The 27,162-nt window shown below is 42.7% G+C and overlaps 1 protein-coding gene across 1 annotated transcript in view; it reads left to right on the top strand.

Annotated features, from left to right (window-relative positions):
* The window catches only part of LOC137423697 (multifunctional protein CAD), a 155,840-nt gene that overhangs the window by 8,207 nt on the left and 120,471 nt on the right, over window positions 1-27,162 (top strand). Inside the window, 6 exon segments of the mRNA XM_078773801.1 lie at window positions 5,895-6,024; window positions 6,777-6,919; window positions 7,442-7,583; window positions 17,459-17,633; window positions 20,346-20,531; window positions 22,642-22,757. Coding sequence (XP_078629927.1) covers window positions 5,895-6,024; window positions 6,777-6,919; window positions 7,442-7,583; window positions 17,459-17,633; window positions 20,346-20,531; window positions 22,642-22,757 — 892 coding nt within the window.

The raw sequence follows: 27,162 nt of genomic DNA, 5'->3' as shown, positions 1-27,162 counted from the left end.
CGAAGGTGAGATACTTCCGCCCCGCCATAAGGAACAACTATGTTATAATAAACTGTTATAATGTAATTATAAGGCTTACATGGCTTTACAGTAGTAAAATTATTCATCTTGTAACTGTAAAGTATATTATGGAGCAAATTTAACACTCCTATACTAAACTGATATAATGTAACTAAAAGACTTACATAGCCTTACAATAGAATATTAAATAAATGCAACTATAAGGCTTACCTAGCCTTACAATATTATATTAATCTCGATTATGTAACAAACAATTTTCTAATGAACTGATATCCAAAGGTTGAGGGTCATGTACTTGATTTGTGACAGTGATTGTAACTAAATATTACACAATACCATAGTAACTTGAATCCCACACATTTAAACTTTATATGTTTAGCTAAGAAGATAAATACATGAAACAAAAGTACTGCCATTATAGAGCTTACTTAGCTTTACACGAGTATATTTTAATCTCGATTATGAAATCGACATGTTATTTGCTTAGCTTTGATTATGTGGTATGACACGTCAGATTAAAACCAAATTTCACTCCCAGTAGTCTCGTTATATCATTAACCAAAACAAGAAAATAAACACTTATCTAATGTAGTCAAATAATGCGTGATATAAAAGCCACTTAATTGTACTCGGTCTTCATCGGAATTGTCCTCGTCTGACAAGTGATGACTATTGAGGCACTCTTGTCGGCATCCACAAGCAGCACTACATAACAGATTGAACTTCCGGCATGTACAACGAAGGGATGTACATTTTGTTCTGCACCCACATGTCAACAGTTCTGTGCAGGCTGAAGGAACAGGTGGCAGGGTCATCAGTTTTGGTGATAATCCTGTTTCGTCTAATTCCCATCCGCATTCCTCTGGTTGGGGTAGATCAGGTTTGGACACAACTGCACTGTACCACACCATGGCTTGGTAATTGCATCTTTGAATGTGCAGCAACAGAGAATCATGAGTGGGAGGTAACTTTTCTGGGTCATTAATTCAATGGAACAGTTCGACGCGAAGATCATTGATAGAAGTCGCAGTTGTAGTTGAACTGTACAACTTGATGACAAAGAGCTCGGCCATAAAATGACCCTAGCCCTGCTTTAGTGCAATTGTTTTGCTTCTCATTAGAAACGTCATTACAGTATCGAGGTCATGCGCTGGCACTGGAATGATTGGAAGATAACTGACTGTAGTTACTTCTGCTGTGGATCTTGATAATGACTGATTGAAGCCGGTCCATGATGGCACGTTTTGAGTATCGCCAACTTCCAATCGACTCAGAACCCATAATAGATCAATCTTGCGGTATTCAGATGACCGAGAAGGTGGACATATCAGGCTATTCTGCGTTAAAGGCTGAGTGAAGCGCGGAGGAACGTGTTGTGCTGGAGCATCAGCAGATATACGATGGAATTCTGGAGGGACACTGCTGAGGGTTGTGCTTCTCCCAATAGTTGTATGCCCTTTGTTTAATATATTTGGTGGGCCCCGCTGAAATATGGCCATTTGCGTAACATGAAGAGTGCCCTTTCCGTCTAAAGTTTCTTCTTGCATATCGAAGTTATCAGCTGCGAACTGCATGAATTTGTCAGGAACAACACTCAGGAATGAAAGTGTAGTCATTATTCTGAAACCTTGATAATTGCGTTTGAGCTATTGAGGAATCTATTCTATTGATCGTAGGATAACTAATACTGTCACCTGCATTATGCAGATATTCTATAAGTTGTTTGGACCGTGTCATGTGGTGGACGAACAGTCCTGTCCCAATATGTTTTGGCGTATTCTTTCTCCCCATCGAGACGTTATAGACAATGTTTTGGCCAATGTTCAGGATTCGTTGATGCAAGGCGGGCGCAATGTCCTCATCGTTTGAACCTTGGTCTGAAGTGTCTTTTAGATTGGTCTCATCTCGTAGAATCCATTTGATAATAAGTAAAGACCTGTTGGTACGCATTGTTCTGCCGCCTCTTGATTCAAATTCTCATAACCGCGATGACCTGCAGCTTCTTTCAAATCTGATTTCAGCTTAGTTGCTACTGTATGCAAAGCGTGCAGGAAATAGGATTCGTGACTAATCTCATCACTTGTACAGCTTTCTTTACATGTAGATATCTGTTGTTTTGCAATCATCGCCCCAATAGCATCTTCAGTGGTAGTGGCTGCAGGAATCAGAAGCAGAGGTTGGTTGGCTAGTCGCAGTTTGCAGAATAGAATTCGGTTACCATAGTGCTTCTGTAGTTTGTGTTTCAAGACGTGTGTCCGGCATGATGGATAGAGAATTCCAGATCGTGTCATAAGATAAATGTATTTATCAGTCACAATGTCCATGCTATAGATGTGGCCACTCTGAAAGCCATTGCCTAGTATCTGTATCAGATCTTCTCGAGTGGGGTCAGTTGTAATCCCAGTGATTTCACTGGGGTGAATAGAACGGCTGATTTTGTCTGCTTTGTGTTTGCAAGAGGAATGGTAATGTGCTTCGTACGCTATCAAATCATTTTCCCCAATTTTGCATTTGAGGTTTTGATCATTCTTTGCCTGACTGTGGATGCTTGCAGCTACTTCATCTGACTGGACTTGGTGTACTTTTTCACGCTTACGACTCTGGCAATAAATACACTACTTCCAGTCAACCTTACGTATTACTGTGCCTGTCAGTGGTTTTGTGCTTGAACTCGCATCACCCGCATCTACTGCAGCAGTGGCTTCCATGTAGCGTTTCTTGACAAGGTCAATGTTGGTTTGGTTTGTGAATGAAGCAAGAATGAAGAAGTGATTTTTCAAGATTTTCACTTCAAGAATGAAGAAGAAATGTGAATGAAGCATAACAGTTTTTGTGCCATTTTGCCTATTTATCACTGAGATTTGTTGTTGTTGCTTCTGATTGCAGTCGTTTTGTGATGTCAGTGGTTTCAATCTGAATTGTATCTTGAAGGGCTGAACATACTTTCGCAACGCCCTGATGACTAGCGTTAGACAAACCGTCAGTACCTTGGCAGAATAGGCATTTTAACCAATTCGTCTGTAACTTGCGCTTTTTAACAGGCATCACCGCTGTAGGCTCAATAATCTCCTCCTGTTCCGTGCTAGACGCCATGGTTACTAGGGAGTAGGATTCATCAGCAGCAGAGCAGCAGGACACCGGTTTCAACGTACTGCAATACAAACGAAAAGTATAATAATAAACATATCTAGGTCATTGATTTACAATTAAACGAAAATTTATTCACCTTTTGCCGCTGATAAAAAATGTAATTAGATTCTAAAGAATAAGTAAAATGAATACACAGGTTAGTATGTGATAGTCTGGAATGAACCGGGCGCCAGATCTGAAAACATATGTATGTACATGATATATGTATGCCATATGGACATTTTCGTTTTCATGAAAAATAAGGGGGTAGCCTTAGTTTTGCTTCACTGAGAGTTTATTAATGGTATACATTTCTTGATTATGTGATCTTATTTTGAAGGGTAATAAATGGGGATGATTTTGGTGTATCAAACATATAAATCGGTCATATACTTTTGGGGTTATGAACAAAATGATGGGGGACTAGAACCTAAACTGAAACGGAATTTTGACAAAATTTTGAAGTTTTTGGTGGCTTGAAGAATGAACAGCTAGGATAAGGCCTTATGGTGGTACTCTATGTGTGCAGTATGTCTTTCCGGTCAATTTGATACCATACAAAGCTACCCATGCTGTATATTTGTCCATGTAGATACGTTATACCAAATTCAGTAAGTGGTGGAAATAGTGTACACAAATGAATCAGCAAAATGCTTATAAATCGGTAATGCACACCTATCTAAAATTAAAACCGGGCATATCTACTGCCCATAGGACCTCTCCACCAAACTATATAGGTTTCAGGTATATACACTGATGCGTGAACGGAATCACTAAATAAGGCACTTTTTCCAATGTGGTTCCTGCACTAATAGGGCGACCGGCTTTTGTCCTGCTGACCCAAGGTGTGCAATGCTGTTTATGTGCATTAAGGTGGTAAATACTTCAGATATATATATATACACAAAGAATTAAGTTAAGCACCCCTACACAACGAATTAAGGTAAGCACCCCCTAATATATATTCTTTGTGTATATGTATACATTGGCATATATTCTAAGGTATGTGAGATCAAATAATGATTGGTATGACATTAGCAATTATCCATTGATGAAATGCAGATGAGTGCACTCATCTGTGACGCCCATCGCTCGTGCAGCACGTGTTATCATCCACGTGGTCGTGATTTTCTGTAAATGCACTATCATCACGGGTTATTGCAAGTCACGCCTGAGCTCGTGTGGGGGTTACATGGTCATTTTCTCGTAATGGTGGCTCGTAGACGGTTGTCGGACGGAGAACGATGGCGGATAATAGGCATGATCGAGTCCGGAATGTCCAGAAAAGCTGTAGCTCGAACGTTTGGTTACCACCATTCGGTGATCGGTCGGTTGGTGCAGAAACACCAGGAAACGGATGCGGTGAAGGACCGCCCAAGGTCTGGAAGACCTCGCGTGACAACAGTCCGCCAAGATAGAGCGCTTTTGAGACTGGTGCGACGATATCCCTTCGCCTCGAGCCATTTCCTGAAGGACAACTGGCTGCCCAACAGAAGGCTATGTCACCGTACCGTGAGGAACCGCCTGAAATCGGCCGGTTTAAGGTCAAGACGAGTGATCAAGCGTCCAAGGCTACTCGAACGACATCAGAGGGAGCGTTTGGCATGGTGCCTAGCGCGACGTGGATGGAACATCCGGTCTTGGAGGCGAGTTCATTGGTCGGATGAAAGCCGGTTCTTGCTGTACGTGACAGATGGGCGTGTTCGGGTGTGGCGCCACAAAAACACTGCGTATGCACCTAAAAACATTCAACCAACGGTACCCTTTGGTGGTGGCTCGATTATGGTCTGGGGATGCTTCTCCCATGACTGTAAGTTGGACCTGATAACTGTGCGAGGTAACCTCAACGGAGAGCGATATGCCGAGGAAATCCTGAATACCACCGTAATCCCGCACTTCGATGACCACACCCTCGCCAGCAGACCCATCTTCATGGATGACAACGCCAGGCCTCACCGTGCGAGACGCGTCCGAGCCTTGCTGGAGCAAGGTGCTGTGACAACCATCCCCTGGCCTGCGTACAGTCCTGACCTGAACCCCCTCGAGCACGTTTGGGACATGTTGGGACGACAAATTGCGAAGATGGTCCCTCCAATAGCCAATCTGGATGAATTGGAACGTGCATTACATCGGGAATGGAACAACCTGCCACAGCAACGCATACGACGGCTTACAGGGTCTATGAGACGTAGGGTTGAGTCAGTGATCCGATCACGTGGGTCCTACACACGTTATTGACGCAAAGATCGCTAGAGGTCTTCTCAGAACAATGACTGTACGTTAGAAAACATAAACGTCATCCACACTGTCCGTGATGGACCTATAGCTCCATACTTAAATTGAGGTGCAAATATGCCTAAAATTCCCAAAAAATTTCACCTTAAATTATTCAGAATAAAATATTGAAAACGGCATGATTGTTATGTTTTTATGTGACCATAATATCACTTCTCCAGAAAATATAGCAATATCATGGGTATATTACACTGTTTTGACGACAACAAACTTGTAATGTGCGAGGTTGTAAAAAAACGGGGGGGGGGGTGCTTAACTTAATTCTTTGTGTATATATATATTTTTTTATTTTTTTTGGTATCGTAATTTATGGTTTTCAGAAAAACATTTTGGCGTTTGGGTTCCCCTTCCCTTTAAGTAGAAAATGTATTTGGTTTTCCATCTTGCGGTGTACTTTCACTTTCATCAGTTCTTTGAGCGTAATAATGCATTTGGTTTATCTTTCACAGTGGTTCGAGTCGTTCCGTATCCATGTGGCAGCATTGATCGTGGCAAAGTATTCCGAGGAGTACAGTCATTGGAGTGCAACACATTCACTCGGAGCATGGTTGCGCCAAGAAGGGATTCCTGCTCTACAGGGTTTGTTTGTCACTTGCACTAACCAGGAATCCTCTCGAAAGATCCCAAGATGTGAATTGTATGTAACTATTGTTCCCAGAGGCCTAAGGCGTTAAGTGTTCAGTCTTGGTGTCCATGGTGTCCCGCGAATAATGATTTCCCCATTTTTAAATTTTGATTTATTTCACTAGTCAAATTTTCAATTTCCGATTATTTAATTTAAAATTATTTAATTTTCAATTTTCCCCAATTATTTAAATATTTCCAATTTTCAATTATTTAATTTTTCCATTATTTAATTTTTCCATTATCGTGATTCCTGGAGGGAGAAATTTAGTGTTTATAGTGTTGGTGTCCGTGATGTCCTGCTTTTATGGGGGGTGGGGCGGGTAGGCGGTGGGGGAAATATGTATTACCAGTTGTCTATATCTATATGTGCCTTCGTCGTGCTGTGGAAGTCTTTGTGCTGTGTCGACCGATCACAGCTATCTAGTTTATATATGTTGTTCAAGTAATTTGTTGATTATTGGAGAAAAGGATGGTACATGAAAACATTGAAAATGATTTTGAACCTCTTTAGTTCTCTCCAAACACAGGGTGCCTTATTGGTGCCTCTGGTATTCCCCCTCTTTCCCCCTCCACTCTTCCTCTCCATCCCATCCCCTATTTGGGATAGTATTATGATAAGAAGGAGTAAATGTTTCTGTGATAGCCAATGATATTATGAGTACTTGCTCATTTCAATTTGCTTTCCACTTCCTCTCTCCTTTCAGGTATTGACTCGCGGGCACTAACGGTCCATATTAGAGATTCAGGAACTCTTCTTGGAAAAATAGTCCTGGATGGAGATGATGAAACACAAACATCCTATTGGAACCCCAATGCTGTCAATCTTGTGAAAGAGGTTTCTACAAAGGTGTGTTGTTAAACTATGAAGTACTTTGATGGTCTTTCTTTTGAAGTTTCCTCATCCATTCCAATGAAGCAGGTTATCATGATTCCCAAAGTTTCTTTGTATATGTCCATGGTTTTTAGCTCACCTCAAACGTAGATCCGGGGAGCTTATGGGATTGCGCATCGTAAAATACCAATCTGTAAAACTTGCAACTTCTCCGAAACTGCTGATGGGATTGTGACCAAACTAGGCTAAAATTATATATGGTATGTTGCAACTCAAGTTTGTTCATGGCATTAAAAAAATCAGGCTTTAAAGGGGTCTGCGGGGAGTTTGAGTTACTGTTGCTCCTGATCCAGGTGTGCGTCGGGACCCACGGTCCTATTTTGTTACATCGTGAGCTGTCATCGGTAATTGTGTACATTCAGCGAGAAATAACCTTTCGGGACTGGCATTCCGACATTTGGTCAGCACACTTGTTGAATGACCTCATTGTACCACCAAAAGTAGCATTTTAAAAACGTTCTTATTTTCCTTCACCAGGAAGTTCGAGTATTTAATCCTTCTGGAGAGTTGAAGATTGTGTTGGTGGACTGTGGTGTGAAGTACAACCAAATCCGTTGTTTGGCATGCCGAGGAGTGAGCGTGCACCTTGTACCATGGAATTTCTGCTTGTCTGATATTGGTAAGCAATATTTGGATGCACTGAGGCACTATGTCAGCATTCTCCATAAAAGCAGGTAGTAGTGGGGGGGCCTATGTACTTAATTTCAAGTTCGTGTGCAGTTCATGTTAATTTTGGGCAACCGCTATAAATGTATTCTACTGGGTCCTACTAATCGGAAAAATGATGTCGCCATTTTATGCTGTTGACCTTTAGTGACCTTGACTCAAGTTCAAACGTCATTCCAGTGACCATACTTCATTCAAAGTATATCGACCTTGGTACCAAAATGTGGCAAATTTCACAAGGAACATTGATTATGACATTTGTTTTGTCATTTGCCCTCTCAGATGTTTGCAATATGCAAATTAATAAGCAAATGACCTAATTAGAGAAAAAATATGCATAATTAACATATAGTCTTCACCATACACGTAAATCCCATCACTTCGCATTATTATTGAATGCCAATCATTAGTTACCATCTCAAATGTGTTCTGCTGGATCCTAAACTGGAAAAATATGTTGCTTATTGTTTTCTGTTGACATGTTCTTGATATTAACTGACCTTTGACATGTACTTGACTTTACTTACCTTGACCCAAGGTGAAATGTCAAATGTCATTTTAACCATGTGATGCGATCAAGCAAAATAAGTCAGATGTCTAGAATATTGATTTTTGGATTCAAGTTCCCAATGCTTTTCTTTATACTGTTCATTCATCATGCTCATTTGCTCATGTTGGTTGGGTTTTTAGCCATTGTTAGTATTTTTAACATTTAATTTGTTGCCTAAAAACACAAAATTGATTCTGGCAGATGTCCAAATCACTTTGTTTGATCTTTTCAGGGAAGGACTTCAATCCTGTTAAGATAAAGAATTAATGCTTTTGTAAGATACAATGACCTGTTGTATCTACATGTAGGTCTGCAGTCAACCTCATTCATACCTTGATTTTTATTAGTGCCCATTGGTAAGTCAAATTATTTAATACTTTCAAATGATAACTTGGATCGAACGTACTTTGTAAATGATATTTTAATTCATCAATTTGAAAAAAATATTTAATTTAGCGACAGATAGTATGTCCCAATTAACTCCACTATTTCATATTTTGCCTCATTAACAAAGGGTCCGGGACACAAAGGTGATCCCGGGGGAGGAGGCTGTTTCACAGCACCACTTGGTTGTCTGCGACACAAGGGTGAAAGGTGCGAGGAGAGCTCGGCGGGTGAAGTACCAACCGAGAATGAAGGTGTGGAGGTTGAAAGAGGTGACAGTGAGGGAGGCATTAAAAGAGAGGCTGAGTATGGTAGAGGATGATGTGGTTGAGCTTGAAAGTGGTTGGATGTCAATGAAAGAAAGTCTGTTGGGAGCCGTTGGTGAGGTATGTGGATGGACAAAAGGACCACCGAGGCACCCGGAAACATGGTGGTGGGATGATGAAGTTGGAAAGAAGATTGACGAGAAGAGGAAGAAGTTCAAGGAGTGGCAGAAGGCAAAGGGTACGGGAGCAGAAACAGCAGAGCATGAAAGTTATAAGGCAGCCAAGAAGGCTGCAAAGAAAGAGGTAGCAAAGGCGCAGGAGGCATGTAGGAAAATGTTCGGAGAACGCTTGGATTCGGAAGAGGGTCAGAGAGCAGTATTCAGGATTGCAAAGCAGATAGCGAAAGAGAGGTGTGATGTGATGGGGGTGAGTTGCTTGAAGGATGAAGTGGGACAAATCGTTGTGGACCCAGATGGAATTAAAGGAAGATGGAAAAGATATATGGAAATGCTGTTGAATACAGAGAATGAATGGGATGGCAACATAGAGAGTAACCCAGTTTTAGGACCGGCAGAGAAGATAACTGAGAAGGAAGTTGAGGAAGCGATAAAAGCAATGAAGAGAAGAAAAGCGGGAGGGCCGACGGGAGTTGTGGGAGATATGTTGAACACAGCAGGAAGTTGGGGTGTGATGACAATGACAGAGATCTGTAATCTGGCGGTGAAAGAAGGCCGCATTCCAGTGGATTGGGAACTGAGTACCCTCGTCCCTCTATACAAGGGGAAAGGTGACCCTCTAGAGTGTGGCTCGTACCGAGCGATAAAGTTATTGGAGCATGGAATGAAGGTATTGGAAAGGGTGTTGGAGAGGAGGATAAGGAAGAAAGTGAAGATCGACGAAATGCAGTTTGGATTTATGCCAGGAAGAGGAACGACAGACGTGCTTTTTATTGTGAGGCAGTTGCAGGAGAAGTACATAGTGTAGCAGCATAGCAAACCTGTTGTGCATTTTGTGATACAAGCACCAAATTTGGCACAAATGTACATTAATATGTTGCGAACATTTTCAGATATTGAGCCACTTGAAATTCCGTAATTTTCTTTTTCAAATTTTTTCAAATTTCGTAATTTCAAATTTTTCGGGTGACACCGTCACAATTTCGGTCTTCGAGGCCGGCCGATATAGTGGGGCGGCTTAGCCCAAATATTCAAAAGAATTGTGCATTTTGTGATACAAGCACCAAATTTGGCACAAATGTACATTAATATGTTGCGAACATTGTGTGGTCAGCAATGAAGACGAGAGTCTGAATTACATGTATGCAAAAGACCTTGTGAACCAGTGAAGCAAATACACGGGTAAGCATGAATTAAATCTAGGGCATGATATAATTTCCATGATGTTTACCTCTACACTCAATGGTGGAAGGAGGTAATGTTTTGATCCCAGCTTGTCTGTATGTCTGTTTGTCTGTTAGTCCACAAAATTCCAGACAAAGCTTGTAGTAGTGGTAGTTGTAGTGGTAGTGGTGATAACAGAAATTGTTATATAGAACTGAACTTATATTATTATTATATGCAGAAAATAACTTCATTTCTATATGCCCTGCAGTGGACATGTTAATTGGTTTATGCACTGAAGGGGTCACCCTGGTGTGCACTGCTGTGTTCTGCCTCACTGAGTTGTTCAGGTATGATGTACTCAGCACAAGCTTCCGGTCGGCCCGGAGGTGGGGGTGCGGGGCCTGTCACGGAACGTCAAAACAAACGGCCTGCCGGGGCCGCCCAAAAGTCGGGCGTGAGGGGCGCGTCCACTAATGGAACGCCTCTCGCTTCCCAGATCGAGGGCCACGTGGTCAGGAGAACCTCGTCCCTTCCGGTCACACTTTGCCTATCGGCCGGCCTCGAAGACCGAAATGTCACCCGAAAAATTTGAAATTACGAAATTTGAAAAAATTTGAAAAAAAAAATTACGGAATTTCAAGTGGCCCAATATCTGAAAATGTTCGCAACATATTAATGTACATTTGTGCCAAATTTGGTGCTTGTATCACAAAATGCACAATTCTTTTGAATATTTGGGCTAAGCCGCCCCACTAACATGGAGAAGAGGAAGAAGTTGTTTCTTGGGTTTGTTGATCTGGAGAAAGCATTCGATGGGGTTCCACACAAAGTATTGACATGGGCAATGAGGAAGTTAGGAGTGGAGGAATGGTTGATCAGAGTAGTGATGGCAATGTACAAAAGAGCGCGCACGGCTGTAAGGACGAAGGACGGGAACAGTGGTGAGTTTGAGGTGAAGGTGGGAGTGCATCAGGGGTCGGTACTAAGTCCACTACTATTTGTAGCTGTGATGGAGGTGCTGGTTCAGAACCTAAAGGAGGGCTTACCATGGGAGTTGTTGTATGCAGATGATCTGGTGTTGATTGCGGAAAGTATGGATGAACTGAAGGAAAAGATGAACAAGTGGAAGGAATGTATGGAGACAAAAGGTCTGAAGGTGAATATCTGAAAGACGAAGGTGATGGCAAGTGGTAAAGCATGTGGTGAGGTGGAAAGAACTGGGAAGTGGCCATGTGCTGTGTGCAGGAAGGGTGTCGGAGTGAACTCCATTCAATGTACAATGTGCGCTGAGTGGGTTCCTCAAAAATGGCGTGGTCTGAGAGGGTCATTAACCAGTGTGGCAGCTACATTCAAATGTAAGGTGTGCACAGAGGGAGCTGCAGATGGAGGAAATGTTGAGTTGGATCTTGGAGACGGCATGAAGCTGGAAGGTGTGAAAACATTTTGCTCCCTCGGAGACATGCTGAATGGAGAAGGTGGATCAGACTCGGCAACGGTTGCTCGAGTGAGATGTGCATGGAAGAAGTTTCGGGAACTGAGTGGCATGCTGATGAGGAGGGGAGTGTCGTTGAAGCTGAAGGGAAAGGTGTATGCTGCATGTGTGAGAAGTGTTATGATTTATGGGAGCGAGACATGGGTAATGAACGTAGAGCAGCAACGAAGGTTGGAAAGGGTGGAAATGCGAATGGTTCGATGGATGTGCGGAGTATCGTTGAGAGAGAGGAAGACAAATGATGAATTGCGAAAGATGATGGGAATGGAGCCTGTGATTGATGCTGTGAAGAGGAACAGGTTGAGATGGTTTGGTCATGTGTTGAGGAAGGATGAAAGTGACTGGTTGAGAAGAGTGATGGAATAGAATGTGGAAGGAAGTAGAGGACGGGGAAGACCGAGAATGACTTGGGTAAAGATGGTGGAAGAAGAAATGTGGGCAAGGGGGTTAACAAGGAGAGATGCAGAAAATAGGGCAAAATGGAGAAGATTGTCATGGGGACTGCAAGGCTAACCCCCGCTCTAGCAGGGAAAATGGCCTTAAATTGCATGTTGTTGTGTTGTTGTATTAACAAAACGTTTTATCATTCATACACATTTAATAATTATTTTGACTCAGTCTCAGTTATGTCCTTTGTTGTGAACAATATAAGAATCTAAAAGCAAAAACATGTTTCTAAATTACTCAGTGCCAAAACTTTTACAATGTGTGTCAACAATAACCATTAGATACACATCGGAACACAATCATGGTAATGCAGAATTGTGGCCAAAATATGCTCTTTGAACTTTGACCTTAGTTCAAGGTCACAAGAGTCACAAGAATATTGACAACATCAGTCAGCTAATAGGACCCAGGATACATTTGTGATTAATTACGAACAATTAACATTTTCTTGAGACGGGATGTACTAGCCATTATATACTGAAACGCAAAATAAACTTACCACCTTTGAAACCTTTAAATATCAACAATAACACTGCGTGTAGTAAATGTGTGAACTTATTTGTGGACATAGTGTCCTCACTGTCAGACAAAACGGTCACGGATGGTCACTTGAACCTTCAATGGTCACTTCATAGCACAGCTGTTGAACAGCCGTTTTGACTGTCAGTGATTAGCCAAGGGGTATGGGATGATTTTAATGAGCTGCACGTGATGTCTTGGTATTGGCTTTAAAAAGGCCAGTGCAAAATGGGCATTTCAATCAACATGCCACGATTGTCAAGGGATCAACGGCAGCGTGCCGTGGGCATGCTGCAAGGCGGACTGAGCTACCGTGAGGTGGCACGTCGCCTTGGCTGTTCACACCAGACGATATCGGCCCTGGTGGACAGAGACACCCTCCACAACTCTGCAGATGACAGACCTCGATCAGGGAGGCCAAGAGTCACCACTGCAAGGCAGGACAGGCAGATGGTCCGAAGTCACCTGCGGGATCGATTCCGTCCAGCATCCCGCACTGCGGCAGAAACTCCGGGGCGTGCAAACCCACGGATCTCCAATGATACTGCACGAAGACGACTGCATGACTATGGTCTGACTGCCAGAAGACCATACAGAGGCCCCGTGATGACGGCTGCCCATCGCCGCAACCGACAGAGATGGTGCCAGCAGCATCAGCGGTGGACCTTGGCGCAGTGGAACGAGGTCGCTTTCAGCGATGAGTCAAGGTTCTGTGTGGACAGTCCTGATGGGCGTGAGCGTGTCTGGAGAAGAACTGGCGAGCGATATGCCGATTGTTGCGTGCGTCAAGCCAACAGGTGGGGTGGCCCAAGTGTGATGGTGTGGGCAGCCATATCAGCCGTCATCACGGGGCCTCTGTATGGTCTTCTGGCAGTCAGACCATAGTCATGCAGTCGTCTTCGTGCAGTATCATTGGAGATCCGTGGGTTTGCACGCCCCGGAGTTTCTGCCGCAGTGCGGGATGCTGGACGGAATCGATCCCGCAGGTGACTTCGGACCATCTGCCTGTCCTGCCTTGCAGTGGTGACTCTTGGCCTCCCTGATCGAGGTCTGTCATCTGCAGAGTTGTGGAGGGTGTCTCTGTCCACCAGGGCCGATATCGTCTGGTGTGAACAGCCAAGGCGACGTGCCACCTCACGGTAGCTCAGTCCGCCTTGCAGCATGCCCACGGCACGCTGCCGTTGATCCCTTGACAATCGTGGCATGTTGATTGAAATGCCCATTTTGCACTGGCCTTTTTAAAGCCAATATCAAGACATCAGGTGCAGCTCATTAAAATCATCCCGTACCCCTTGGCTAATCACTGACAGTCAAAACGGCTGTTCAACAGCTGTGCTATGAAGTGACCATTGAAGGTTCAAGTGACCATCCGTGACCGTTTTGTCTGAAAGTGAGGACACTATTGTCCACAAATAAGTTCACACATTTACTACACGCAGTGTTATTGTTGATATTTAAAGGTTTCAAAGGTGGTAAGTTTCTGTTGCGTTTCAGTATATGTATAACCTGGATATATGTTTATTAAGGTATGCTAATTATGCATATTTTTGTCTAATTAGCTCATTTGCATATTGCAAAAAAACGAAAGGTCAAATGACGAAACAAATGTCATATTAACATTTATTCACAACATTGTGCCAAAAATAGGGCCAAAAACGATACATAGCAGGATATCTCAAAAAGTTATGGACGGATTTGGACGAAACTTGGCGGAGAGGTTGGGTGTGTGATGAGGAAGAATCGATTCGATTTTGGTGAAGATCTGAATATGGATTCGGATATGATAATTATTTAATTTTTAAGTGATTCTTCACCATTGAGAGATCGGGCAAATAGCGATATATAACATGATATTTAAAAACGTTATGGACAAGTTATGACTAAACTTGGTGGACGAGTTGGTTAGGTGACAAGAACAAGCTGATTACATTTTGGTTCAGGTCCGAATCCAGATTCGGCCTATTAGTGGGATACAAAACATAAACTGTTCAGCCTGGCGGAGGTATGCTCTCTACTTAGTGCTGTTCTAGTTTGTAGTATGTAATACATTGTTGTGAATAAATGTTATAGCAAAGTTCCTTTATGCTGTACTTCTCTGTTTTCTCAGTGTGTTTAGCTCTCACATTCTACCAGATATTGTATTCCAAAATATCATCAAAAAAACAACAGCAAAGTAACACTAATGTACTGTTACGTGTTTTTGAAACCTATTGTGTGTTAGTTAGTATACATGGGAGCCGATGAGACCAGCCTGGTTGGCAGATTTATACAAGGTTCACACAGTAAAGAAGTTGCACCCAACATTGAAGAACTCCAAATGAAATTTAGGGCCATGGAAACTTCACAGAATGGTCAAACAAAATTTATTATCCTAATCTACCCATAAGTTGACCATGAAGTGGGAAGGTGAGACTCTAAGACGAAACAGACATCTGAAGGGGAAAAAGGGTTGAAGTAAGTCACTGGTAAATGAGTCTTTGAATCGACTTGGGGTGAAACCCCCTTGGGTTTGGGGAATTGTGCACGAAGCTGGATGTATATACCCAGGTCTCGACAGTCCTGAAGCAGGAAGTCACAGGAAGGCAATGCCAGCCCAAATACAGCTCCCAACACGGACCTCTGAACCCAGCACCAGCTCCGACTCGATTCCTCTCGACTCAACCTTGCTCAACCACCCGACTCGACTCCGGTATTGCCACCACGACGCTGAAGATGATGGTTTTGGCAGCAAATCTAGTATGATGACAACCTTCAACAATGAGCACTCTCTCTTCAAGCGCTGGTTATTTTATGCTTGAAACATGCAGCAGGTTCCGTCGGTTCATCCAATGAGTGGAGCCACCATGGTATAGTCCGGGCAGCCCTAGGCTGCAAAATTCCGCTGTAAGAAAATTCTCAAGAGTTCAAGTGAGTTGCGGAATGGAGTAGTCATTAGTACAAGAAGCAGATGCAGGGACCTGTCATTGTGGAAAGGTTCAGAGAGGTGCAGGATTAAGGGATGAGGTCAAAAGTACATGCCACTGAGGGGAACAGACGCACAAAATGCACACCCATTTGGCTGGTGGTGTGTGATTGGATATGCCCCCCTTCACAGTTTGCTGCACTTTCCACCAGCATGGTCCTTTTATACTACCAATGACACAGCCACCTACCTCTGACAAATTGCACTATAAAGCTTAACAATTTATTAGGTCATCTCATCTCGAAACTTGGAGATGAACTTATAAAATGGGTCGCGATGTGCATTTGTCCATCCATCCGGTTGTCCGTTAACTTTTTGCTATTTTTGTTACTCCTCCCTTTTCTCACGGACCTGATTGGTCTGAGACTTGACACATGAATACAAGACAGTGGCCCGCTCACACAATCGCACAGGCTTCAATTCTTCGATTTCGGGCCATGGGGGCTCCGGGGGGTTGGGGTTGGCTCCGGGGGGTTGGGTTGGGGAGGTTGAGGGGGGGGAAGGGGCATTAAACCCTGAAACTTCGGATCCCTGCTCTTCCCTCAATTATTTACCAACCGATTGCTCTGAAACTCGACACAGCTCATCTACTCTGTGGTCCGCATGATTGCTTGGTCTTAGATTTTTCGATTTTAAGTTTTCCATTTCGGACCATGGGGGCTCCCAGGGGTGAAGGGGGGGGGGGGGAGGTCACACCCTGAAACTTTGGGTCCTTACTCTTCCCTTAATTATTTACCAACCGATTGCTTTGAAACCCGATACAGCCCTTCTACTCGATGGTCTGCAGGATTGCTCAGCCTCAGATATTTCGATTTTGGTCCAGGGGGCTCTCAGTGGATCGGGGGAGGGGAGGGGGTTGTCGGTCGAAAATCGGCAGAAGTCTGAACTTCAACCTCGAGATGACTGTCAGCCCACTAAGGGGCTAATTTTTATTTTAATAAAACGGTGTATGTGGACAACAGATTAGAGAAATGACAACCAAGTTGATAATCTCGGTAAAAGCGAACATTTATGTGGTGTATATGCCCAGGCCCGCCCTGATTAGTTGTGGCTTTGGAGGCTAATGGGTAGCCATTTGATTGGCTTTTGATAGTCTCGGGCAGACTAAGATCACAAGACATAATAATTTGTGAACCAGAGAAGCAGGGCACGAGAGACGGAAATCGATTTGTTGAGCTAAGACAATGATGAGACACAACGTAAGCATATTAGGGTGTACTGTATCTACAAGGCTCGTGGTATCCTGCTGGGCCTTCTGTAAATTGGCAACTTCCTCTATTGCTCGCTACATTGTTGAGGTGATCATCATCTGCTTCATTGTACATTACTTGTGGCTTCCTCGACTGCTCACACCTTCAAGTTGATACGACGTCTCTATGTGCCCACATACTGCCCTGGTTTCAGAATTCTGAGATTGCGCTGGCACATTTTGTGAACTTTTGTTTTTGTGTACATGTTATTGTTACATTAAGGATAGATTTAAGGTACTTTGGATAAATAGTGTAAATTGTAAATAACGAGCTGGTTTTAGATGACCAAAATTGTTGCATGAGTTCAGTTTAATTTATATTTGGTGGAGCGGTTATTTTATCCAACCGCTCAGAATCCAGGCTACAACCGACTCTGCACGACTCGGGAGTGTGGTGGCAACCTTTTTTGGGGTGGTGATGTGAGTGCGTCCTGTGGGTTGTCACGACTCCTTGCAGCACTGACAATAAGAATTGTTTAGTGGGGCGGGAGGGAATTTGGTCACATTGCTATTTTATTTACACAGCTGACTCGTTACAACAGCACATACAATGTCATTGATTTCATTATTTTGTTTTGATTTTCTAAATGTAATCATGTATTTTGTGTGTTGGCAGAGTTTGATGGACTACTTCTCAGTAATGGACCAGGGGACCCTTCTCTCTGCCAAGCGACCATAGAGAATATTCGTAACTTCCTATTGGATGAACACTTTCAGAGGCCTATCTTTGGCATTTGCTTGGGCCATCAAATCATCTCTTTGGCTGCTGGAGCATCGACGTACAAGATGAAGTAAGAAACGCCGTTGTACTTATTATATCTGCACTTGATCGACCTCATTAAAAATAATTATTTGAAACTTTTTCATAATTATTTTTTCATTACTGTAGTTGGGTGGATATTATTTCTGGGGAATAATGATCTGAATTTTTCAAGGCCAATGCCGATACCGATATTTAGAGAGCACGGGGGCACCCTTATGGAAGTAAATTTTATGATAGGGAATTAAAAATATATATTATAAACCATAAACGTGTATGATTACATTTTTAAGCAGTCACTACTACTGTTTAACACTAAACTGAAAGAAATCCTTTAGGCATGGCCTATGGGGGGCTGAGTGATTATAATACTGATATATTTATATGATTAAACAATTTAATAATAACAAGAATGACCACACTGTCGTCACAACCTGCGACAAAATCCGGTAAAGGGCCGATCGGGAAATGCGGATTTAAAGCACTCTTAAAAGATGAACAGCATGATTGGGAAACGCGCTATGAAAAGATTAACTCAAAACCTCTCACCCATCACAGCTTCCGCCATGAGTTGTTAGGGTTGGGTTATCAGAACAAGCTAATGCAGTGCACAGTCATGGATTGTTTAACCCCAATATGGGGCCGTTCAAAAATTATGTGACGCTATTTTTGGGGGAACCGAATAGCATGTGTGCTGACAGACTTGATTTGTCTATATCAATAATTTTTATTCGACATTGATTAGATTTTTCAGTATACCTCAATGTGAGTAACATTCGACCCAAACAAAGTCAATGGAAATCAGAAGCAACAAACACAGGCGTGTATAAACACTTCAAAGTTCTTCTCCGAAACCGCTGAAGGGATTGTGACCAAATTTGACACAAGTGATATTTGTTGTGTTGTGACTAAAGTTTGTTCAAGGCATTAAAAAAATCATGGTTTAAGGGGGTTTACTGGGGGTCCAAGTGGATCCAGGTTTGACCCCCCCAAAATAGGAATTTGCTTTTTCCTCTGAAACTACACACACTATTTCGATGAAACTTGACCACAACCTTCAACACCCGTGATGTATCGAAGTTTGTTCACGGCATTAAAAAAATCTTCCCCTTTGGGGATCTACGGGGGCTGCCCCCCAAAATAGGTATTTGCTTTCTTCTCAGAAACTACACAAGCAATTCTGATTTAACCTGACCACAACCTTAATCACCCGTGATGTAACAAAGTTTGTTCCTGGCATTTTTAAAATCTGGGTTTAAGGTGGTCGATGGGGGGCTTGCCCCCCCCCCCCCCCCAGAATAGGTATTTGCTTTTTTCTCAGAACCTACACACACAATTTTGATGAAACATCACCACAACCATCATCATCCGTGATGTACCAATGTTTGTTCAAGGCACTGGAAAAAATGGGGTGGGAGGGTGGGGGGCAGGGGTTTCCCCCCAAAATATGTATTTTTTATTTGTTTGTTTTAAGTCTTATGATTGTGTTGGTATGATTCTACATGCTGCCCTGTCTTCTAGCAACCATTGAAATGGGTTTAAAATACCTTTAGTCAGTGCAGTATACTGTTTATTCTATGCGTGAGCACCAGGGGTATTGCCCCTATGTTTGTGAAGTGTGATATTGCCCCCAACAACCTTATGGAAGTAAATTTTATTATAGGGAATTTTTAAAAATATTATGAACCATAAACGTGTGTGATTACATTTTTAAGCAGTCACTACTGCTGTTTAACACTAAACTGAAATAAATTTGAAGAAAACCCAACATTTAGGCATTCTATATGCTTATCCCTGGGATCCTAGGATCCTGAGTTCGAATCCTCGTCGATCGCTGAATTAACGCCAGGGGGGTTGACTCAGCCTGTCATCCTTCCGAGGTCGGCAAATTGAGTACCAGCTTGCTGGGATGAATGATCCCGGTGTGTACCCCGATTTAGAATAGGTACACTGTATCCCTGCGCATCGTAAGAGGTGACTAAGGGTGATATTTCCCTATTGATTCTTGTCTTTTTGCAATTGTTGTTTTCATGTATTGTTATGCATTATGTTTTCCACTCTGTCAAAGCGCCTTTGGGCTTCTGGAAAAGCGCTATACAAAATAAATGAATTATTATTATTATTATTAAGGGTTGGCGTCAGGAAGGGCATCTGGCCATGAAAACATTGCCTCAAACAGGGAACCATGATTCTCATGGGGTCCACATGGCTAACCCCCGCTCTAGCAGGGAAAATGGCCTTAAAACGATCATTCATTCATTCTATATGCTTATCGTGGCCACCACAGATGGCTGGGCCTGAGCCTAGATCTACTTTAATATATATACCCTACATAGGATAACCTGACCCTTCCTGCCACTTCCTCTGGGAGTTATTTGGTGTACTCTTTAAAAACAGTCCAAAATCTTCTTTTTTTTTTACCTTCCAATATCGACCATATCTGCGCCATCATTGGTCGATGCAGATAACCTCAAAATGTCAGATGTCGGTCTACCACTAGTTTATTCACCTCGGGATTGAGGTTAACAAGATTACATTTAAGCAGGACCATTGCAAGATTATCATGTGGGAAATGTTTGTTTTTCTTTAACAATGTCATCCTGCTAAGGTAATTTAATCAACCGAGATACATGACCCAGAATCATATATTGTAGTATATTGGAGTACAAGGTATTTTCTCTATGCGATATTTATTTTGTGCTTCAATCAAAGGTGACATTATTTGCAAGGTATCACTTTGCAGGTACGGCAATCGAGGACACAACCAGCCTTGTTTGCATGTGGGCACCAACCGCTGCTTCATCACTGCTCAGAATCATAGTTATGCGGTTGAACCAGCATCACTACCAGATGATTGGGAAATACTCTTTACAAATGCCAATGATGGTTCCAATGAAGGAATTATGCATTCCAGCCGCCCCTTCTTCAGGTTAGACATATTATGCACATTATCACATTTGCTTGATTATCGTATATTTAGTCTTAAGTACCCGGTATTAAGTACCCGGTGTGTACCCCGGTTTAGAATAGGTACACCGTATCCCTGCGTGTCGTAAGAGGCGACTATAAGGGTTGGCATCAGGAAGGGCATCCGGCCATAAAAACATTGCCTCAAACAGGGAACCATGATTGTCATGGGGCCTGCAAGGCTAACCCCCGCTCTAGCGGGGAAAATGGCCTTAAAACGATCATTCATTCATTCATTCATTCAAGTCTATTTTTCAGGTTTTAGAAGTTTTTGATTGTTACGAACCTCTATATTCTGTCTGTGGAAGTGTTATTGCCTAAATCTTCATTGGCCTTTTTAACCTTGACTCATGAGATGTTGTGGCGTGAAAGTCTGCCTCATAAGTGTGGAAATGATAACGTTCATCCATGTACTTGACAGCTTTCCAGTGACTTGTGATATAATCAGGAATTCTGTTAAAGCGGCTTCCTGAATATGGATTGAGTGGCTAACCCAGTAGCATTGGGGGGTTATAGTAAATACATTGACCTTTTCTCCTTGGAATGATGTCAACATCCCTGAGTAACTTTATTCCCCATCAATTATCACATGGTAAATGGTGCAGGACATCATCGTGTCATCCTTTAGTCGTCACATGATGACGAGGTACAGACATGCTTCTCTCGTTGAGGAATTTTTTTTTTGTTGTAAATTTTATTGTGGAGTTGTTTTAAGGCTATTGCAATAAGCATCGTAGTATTTTTTTTTCTTTTTTGTTTTCTTTTTTTTGGTATACAGAATCGAGGCTCATTCGTGAAAGAGCTAACATTTATCACACAAACAAATCAAACAGACAAATTATATAATAGGGGGAGCGGTAGACAAATTGGGAGAGAAGGGGAAGCACACAAACACAACATTTGAGAGCAGGGACATCGGGAGATCTGTGGGAGGGAGAGGGCTTGGGGGGAGGTGGGAGAGGTATAAAACATATGGACACTGCAAGGACTTCCAGGAAAGAAGTTGGAATTTCAAAAAAGTGGATCTGGGGTGAAATTAGTGGGGGTAGAAAAGATCAAGGTTTTGGATGGGGGAAGATAAGAGATGGTGGTGAACAGCTGTTTTAAAGACCTGGAGGGAGGAGTGGGATTGAAGAGAGTGAGGGAGTTTGTTCCAGAGGCGGGGAGAAAAGAGGAATGAATGAGTGAAGGTGAGCAGAGAGTCTTGATTTTGGCAGTTTAACCATAAGAGGGTTGCAGGCAGATCTTGTGTGACCTGTAGGAATATTTGGGGGACAGAGCCCAGAGAGAGCTGGGGGGAGCAAGGCCGGAGAGGAGTCTGTAGAAGACAGAAAGACCACCAACCTGCCTGCAGTGAGTAAGTGAAAGGCCCTCGGAGTTAGCTTCATCGCGGGAGATTCCAATGATTCTGAACGCTTTGGTTTCAACAGCGTGAAGACGGGCTAGGTGTGAGGCAGGAGCACCTGCCCAAAGGGGAGAGCAGTATTCCATTGAGCTGTGGATGAAAGCCTTGTATGTGGTGAGGAGCTCAGGTGTGCCAAGGAAGGACTTCGCATGATGGAGGATGCCCAGTCGGCGACTGGCTTTGGAGGCCATCTTTGAAATGTGGTTTTCCCAGGAAAGGTCATGGCAGATAGTGAGACCCAAAAGCTTGAGTGACAGAACTTCTTGGAGAGGATTATTCAGAAAGTGGATGATCGAGGAACAACTTCATTTCAATTGAATGTTATATTTTGAACATGAATCTGAACATGAATCGGAAAATGAACTTGTCGTTTAATTAAGCAGAGATAAGAGCAACAACTATGATGGCCGATGATTCATGTCTCATTCTTCCTTTCACTCCTTCCTTCTCTCATTGTCCATTGTCCTTTGCCTTTTTATCATTCTACTTCTTTCTTACAACTCAAAACCTCTTTTTTACATCCACACACCTACTAGTAAATGGTTTATTTTTAAATGTTTCATCTCTTTACTGTCATTTCCAAACACCTACCTTCACCAAATGAATTTTGGATAATTTGGCTTATGACCAACAATTCATTGTGCATAATTTTTGCTTTCTCTTGAAGTGTGCAGTTTCACCCAGAGCACAAGGCAGGCCCTGCGGACTTGGAGAGTTTGTTTGATGTGTTTTTGGCAACTGTGCGGGATTGGAAAGCTGGAAGAGGACCAAAAGGCCCCACAAGTATTGTTCGAAAATCTTGCTATGTAGTTTTTGTTTTAAAACTGTTATTTTTATCTTTTTTTAGCATTGCTAAGTTGTGACATTGCTGTTGTGACAACACTCACCAGGGTGTTTGTTTCCACCTCGGCCAAAAAAATTGTCTGTTTCCAGTTACAAGCCACAAAAATAGGGATTATCGGTAAGGATTCTCCCCTCCCTTCCCCAGAGACCCTTCTCACTCACAAAGGTATTGTAGGCATAAAACAACCACTATATGTCATTCAGATGAGGTTGTTTATGTGAGTGGTGGTTTATTCTTTCATGCATTCACATCAAATGCCATTTTCTAGTTTGAAAGTGGAAATTGCAGTACGTTGTAATAAAAACTGAAGAGGTATGATACCATCCATCTGGCCTCCAAAAGTGATAACATCTTTAAAAAATAAAAAGTGGTCATACTACAGACTTGGCATTTAATATGGAATTTTTTTTTTTCTTGACTTGGGTTTACTTTCTGAACTCAGTATATCAATCTGGTGAGTTTCTTTTACCCTTCGGTGATGTCTTTGTTGAAAGAACCATGTCACTGATTGTCTTTCGCAGCAAGAAGTCAATAACTGGATTATATCACAGGTGGCGTGACAAAATGTAAGGACAGGTACATTTGACGATTGGCTTCACAATTGGGTATATAAGGGTTGTTGCGTTCTGTATTAGTGGAAAACAACTGCTGCACATCTACAAAAGTTATTGCCGCTTCCTCTGGAGATGGTCCGTCAACTTGACAATGCTGTTTGTCATGGAGTGGTGGCTTTACGAAATTCTGGCATGAAACAGCGTGCTATTGCTCGGCAGTATGGCATCACTCAAGGTCAGGTGTCAAAGATCCTGAACCGAAATGCTCAGAGGGGTGTCCCTACTCCAATACCGAGGCCAGGACGTCCACGCAGAACCACAAGGAGAGATGATCACCAGCTGCACCGGTTAGTCTGCAATGGTCATACCAAGTCAGCTAATCGGCTTAGGGCTGAGTGGCAGCAACTGACAAATGTGCCTGTATCCAGAAGGCTAGTCAACCAATGACTGGTTCAAGCAGGCTATCGTGCCAGGCGTCCCCTGAGAAAGCCATGCCTGACCAGACAACACAGCCAGCGCCGATTGCAGTGGGCCAGAGTGCACCGTCAATGGCAGCCAGGACACTGGAATCACGTGAACTTCAGTGATGAGTCTAGATTTCTGGTCTATCGTCAAGACTCAAGATGGCCACGTCCGAGTGCACAGACAAGTGCATGAAGCCCACAACGAAGGTTGTATAGTGCCAAGAGTCCAAGCTGGAGGTGGTGGGGTGACCGTTTGGGCTGCTTTTCATGCAGGGGGCAAAACTGACCTGGTTGTTCTGAATGGAAACCTGAACCAGTTCAAGTACAGGGTCATTCTGGAAGAAACATTGCTTCCATTTGCTCGTGCAGCCTTTCAAGGAAACTTTGTCTTGCAAGATGACAATGCACGGCCTCATCGTGCTCGCATGATCCAACACTTTCTTGCTGACCGTGGTGTTGAGCATATGGAGTGGCCTGCCATGTCCCCGGATATGAATCCGATAGAGAACTTGTGGGCAGAATTAACGCGTCAAATCGACCACTTGGACCACTCGACCACTTTATTCATTTTTCATTTAGTTACTAGCAGAAGTACCTCGTGTGTTGGCTTAGCGGTTAGGGTGCCGGCTTAGGATCCTAGGATCCTGGGTTCGAATCCCGGTCGATCGCTGAATTAACGCCAGGGGGGTTGACTCAGCCTGTCATCCTTCCGAGGTCGGCTAATTTGAGTACCAGTTCACTGGTAATTCCCTGTTTGTCGTTAAAGGCGGCAAAAAGGGTTGGCGTCAGGAAGGGCATCCGGCCGTAAAACATTGCTTCAAAAAGGGGACCAAAAAACAACAACAACCATGGTTCCCGAAAAAGGCCAACCCCCGCTTTGTGGGGAAAAATGGCCTCTAAAGGTGTTTTTTTTTTTTTTTTACCTGTGTGGTAGACAGGTGTGACAATTGTTTTACTCTGTCTACCTGTCTGGCTGTCAAACAGAATTGAAAATCATTCCAAACAGGAAACGTATTGCTTAAGGACGTCCCAAAGGACACATTCGACAGGCACGATGTAACATGTTAAATAAAGTGGTGTAAAAGACACTGCATCAATGGCGGTGAACTTCTGAATGTTTATTTTATACAACCGTTAAATTTATTTCCATTAAATTATATCCGTACTTGAACATTGTAGAACACAGATCGCCTTTTTCGCACTTTTAAAATCTTTAGTTTAGCAGTAGTTGGACGAAATATTATGGCATTTTATATCTCGACCAATCAAATTTGCTGCTCGCAGACCCTGCCCATGTCTTCTTCTTTTTTTTCCTCAAGACTGTGCGGGGTAAGGTGTTCTATGAACTCTCTAGTTTAATTGTTGGGGTTGATAGTCTGAGCGTACCTGCTAAGTTTTCGCAGTCGGATGTTTTTGTCACTGTTTTGAGGAATCAATTAGAACATCAAATGACAATTTTTGCATTTTGGACATCCTCTCTGATTCTGGTGAAACTTCAGTCATCTTGAATCTTTAGAGCCTTGATGGAAAAGGGCGAAATATCCTGAACAGATAAACCTGGATCGATGTCGATCCACGGCAATCCAGGCTTGAGAGGACATTGTGACATTAAGGTGTGACCCTTCCGGGTGTGCCACGTACAAAGAAGTAGTAAGGTATGATTGACGTGGGACAGAGTAATTGTCCATTCACAACGGGACAAAGTGCTAAAGTCGACATTGACACCATCACATTTTCCCCATTTTTTTTTCTCTGCTCTGAAAGCGACAACATCTAAAATCTATACACAATTGCATACGTGCTGTCGTTGTGGCAGCCATTTTGGAGTTGTCATTGCTGGTAAAGGTAGTTATTTGTTTTTTTGACCAAAATCGACCAAAATCTGTGTTCTGTGCATCATGTATACTAGCAACGGTACCCGCCCAATGGGCGGGGCTTCAATTGGGAAGCCCAAATGAAAAGGCAAAATATCAGAAATTGAAGGTTTTTTAAATTTTAAACGATTCATATAAACATCTGTTGAATCATATCACATGCAAATCATCAAAATCTAAACAGTATCTTTAGAATTTCAATAAAAGCCACATCACTGTTCATATCGGTAAATATTATTCCATCGCGTTTCAAATCGTGATCGATACACCATGATCGTGGTGATCGTGAATCGTGATCGATAATCGTGTTCACAATCGCTATGTCGTATGTACTCCCGATACGTGTACCAAATTCCCGATACGTGTAACTCTACCAAATCAACAGTTAAAAGGATTTTGAGCCGATAGCTGTTCCGGCCTTGGCAAGATCGATGGAGACAGCGATCCGTTAGCGTATTCACCGCCCAAATAGCTATGTGGAATTCTCTCATGTAGAGATTAAACATTACGGCTGTTACGGCCTTGGCAAGATCGATGGAGACAGCGTTTATTATACTTTTAATGAAGGACACTGGCTCAAGCCCCAGTCCCCATCACGGATGGGACTCAGCGGTTTACCCGAGCCTGACGGCGAAGGGCAAGGTACACGCTGGCCCGTCCAGTGTAGCGCGCGTCGAGTGTAGCGGCAAGGTACACGCTGGCCCGTCCAGTGTAGCGCGCGTGCGGCCCCGGACATCGAAGGGCATTAAACGTTCATTAAACATTAAACGTTCATTAAACATTAAACGTTCATTAAACATTAAACCTTCATTAAAGGATTACGAAACGAAAAACATTACGAAATTACGTTCACACCGTCACGTCAAACACTACCATGAACACATACATCGTCACAATGAGAACATCGTCACAATGAACGTTATGCGAACGCGAATGTTATGCGGGAGTCCAAACCTGAGAATACTGGAGACCAAAGCTGAAATTGGAAAAACTAAATAGCCTATTTTACTCCTGGAGATCCCAAGATTATCCACCCAAAATATCGTTTCGATCGGTTGAGCCGTTTTTGCGGTACCTTCAAACAGACGGACAGACATTTGGTGAATTATAGTAAGATTCCAGTGAGCTATTAAAAATTTGGGTGGATCAAGTAACCAGAAACGGACAACTTTTTGTTGTTGCCTTTTAAGCGTTAAATGCATTGGTACCAAGATACACTGCTCAAAAAATAAAAACTACAAAAAAAAAAAAATCTTTATAAAAAACAAACAAAAAAACTGGCCATTCCTTGGGATTTTGACATATATTATTTCTGATGTTTATCTGATACTCTGGTGGCACTACATCGTTCCCTACAGAAAGGTGTTTACACAGCATAAGTGAGTTAAATGACAATTTAATCTGTGAGGAGGCAGAATGTTTTTTTGGTTTGTTTGTTTTTGATAACTCTAT

This window comes from Myxine glutinosa, chromosome 3 (genome assembly GCF_964187855.1).
Source record: "Myxine glutinosa chromosome 3, kmMyxGlut1.1, whole genome shotgun sequence".
NCBI classification, from domain to species: domain Eukaryota; kingdom Metazoa; phylum Chordata; class Myxini; order Myxiniformes; family Myxinidae; genus Myxine; species Myxine glutinosa.
The sequence above is the reverse complement of the archived record's forward strand: the minus strand, read 5'-3'. Positions and strand labels throughout refer to the sequence as shown.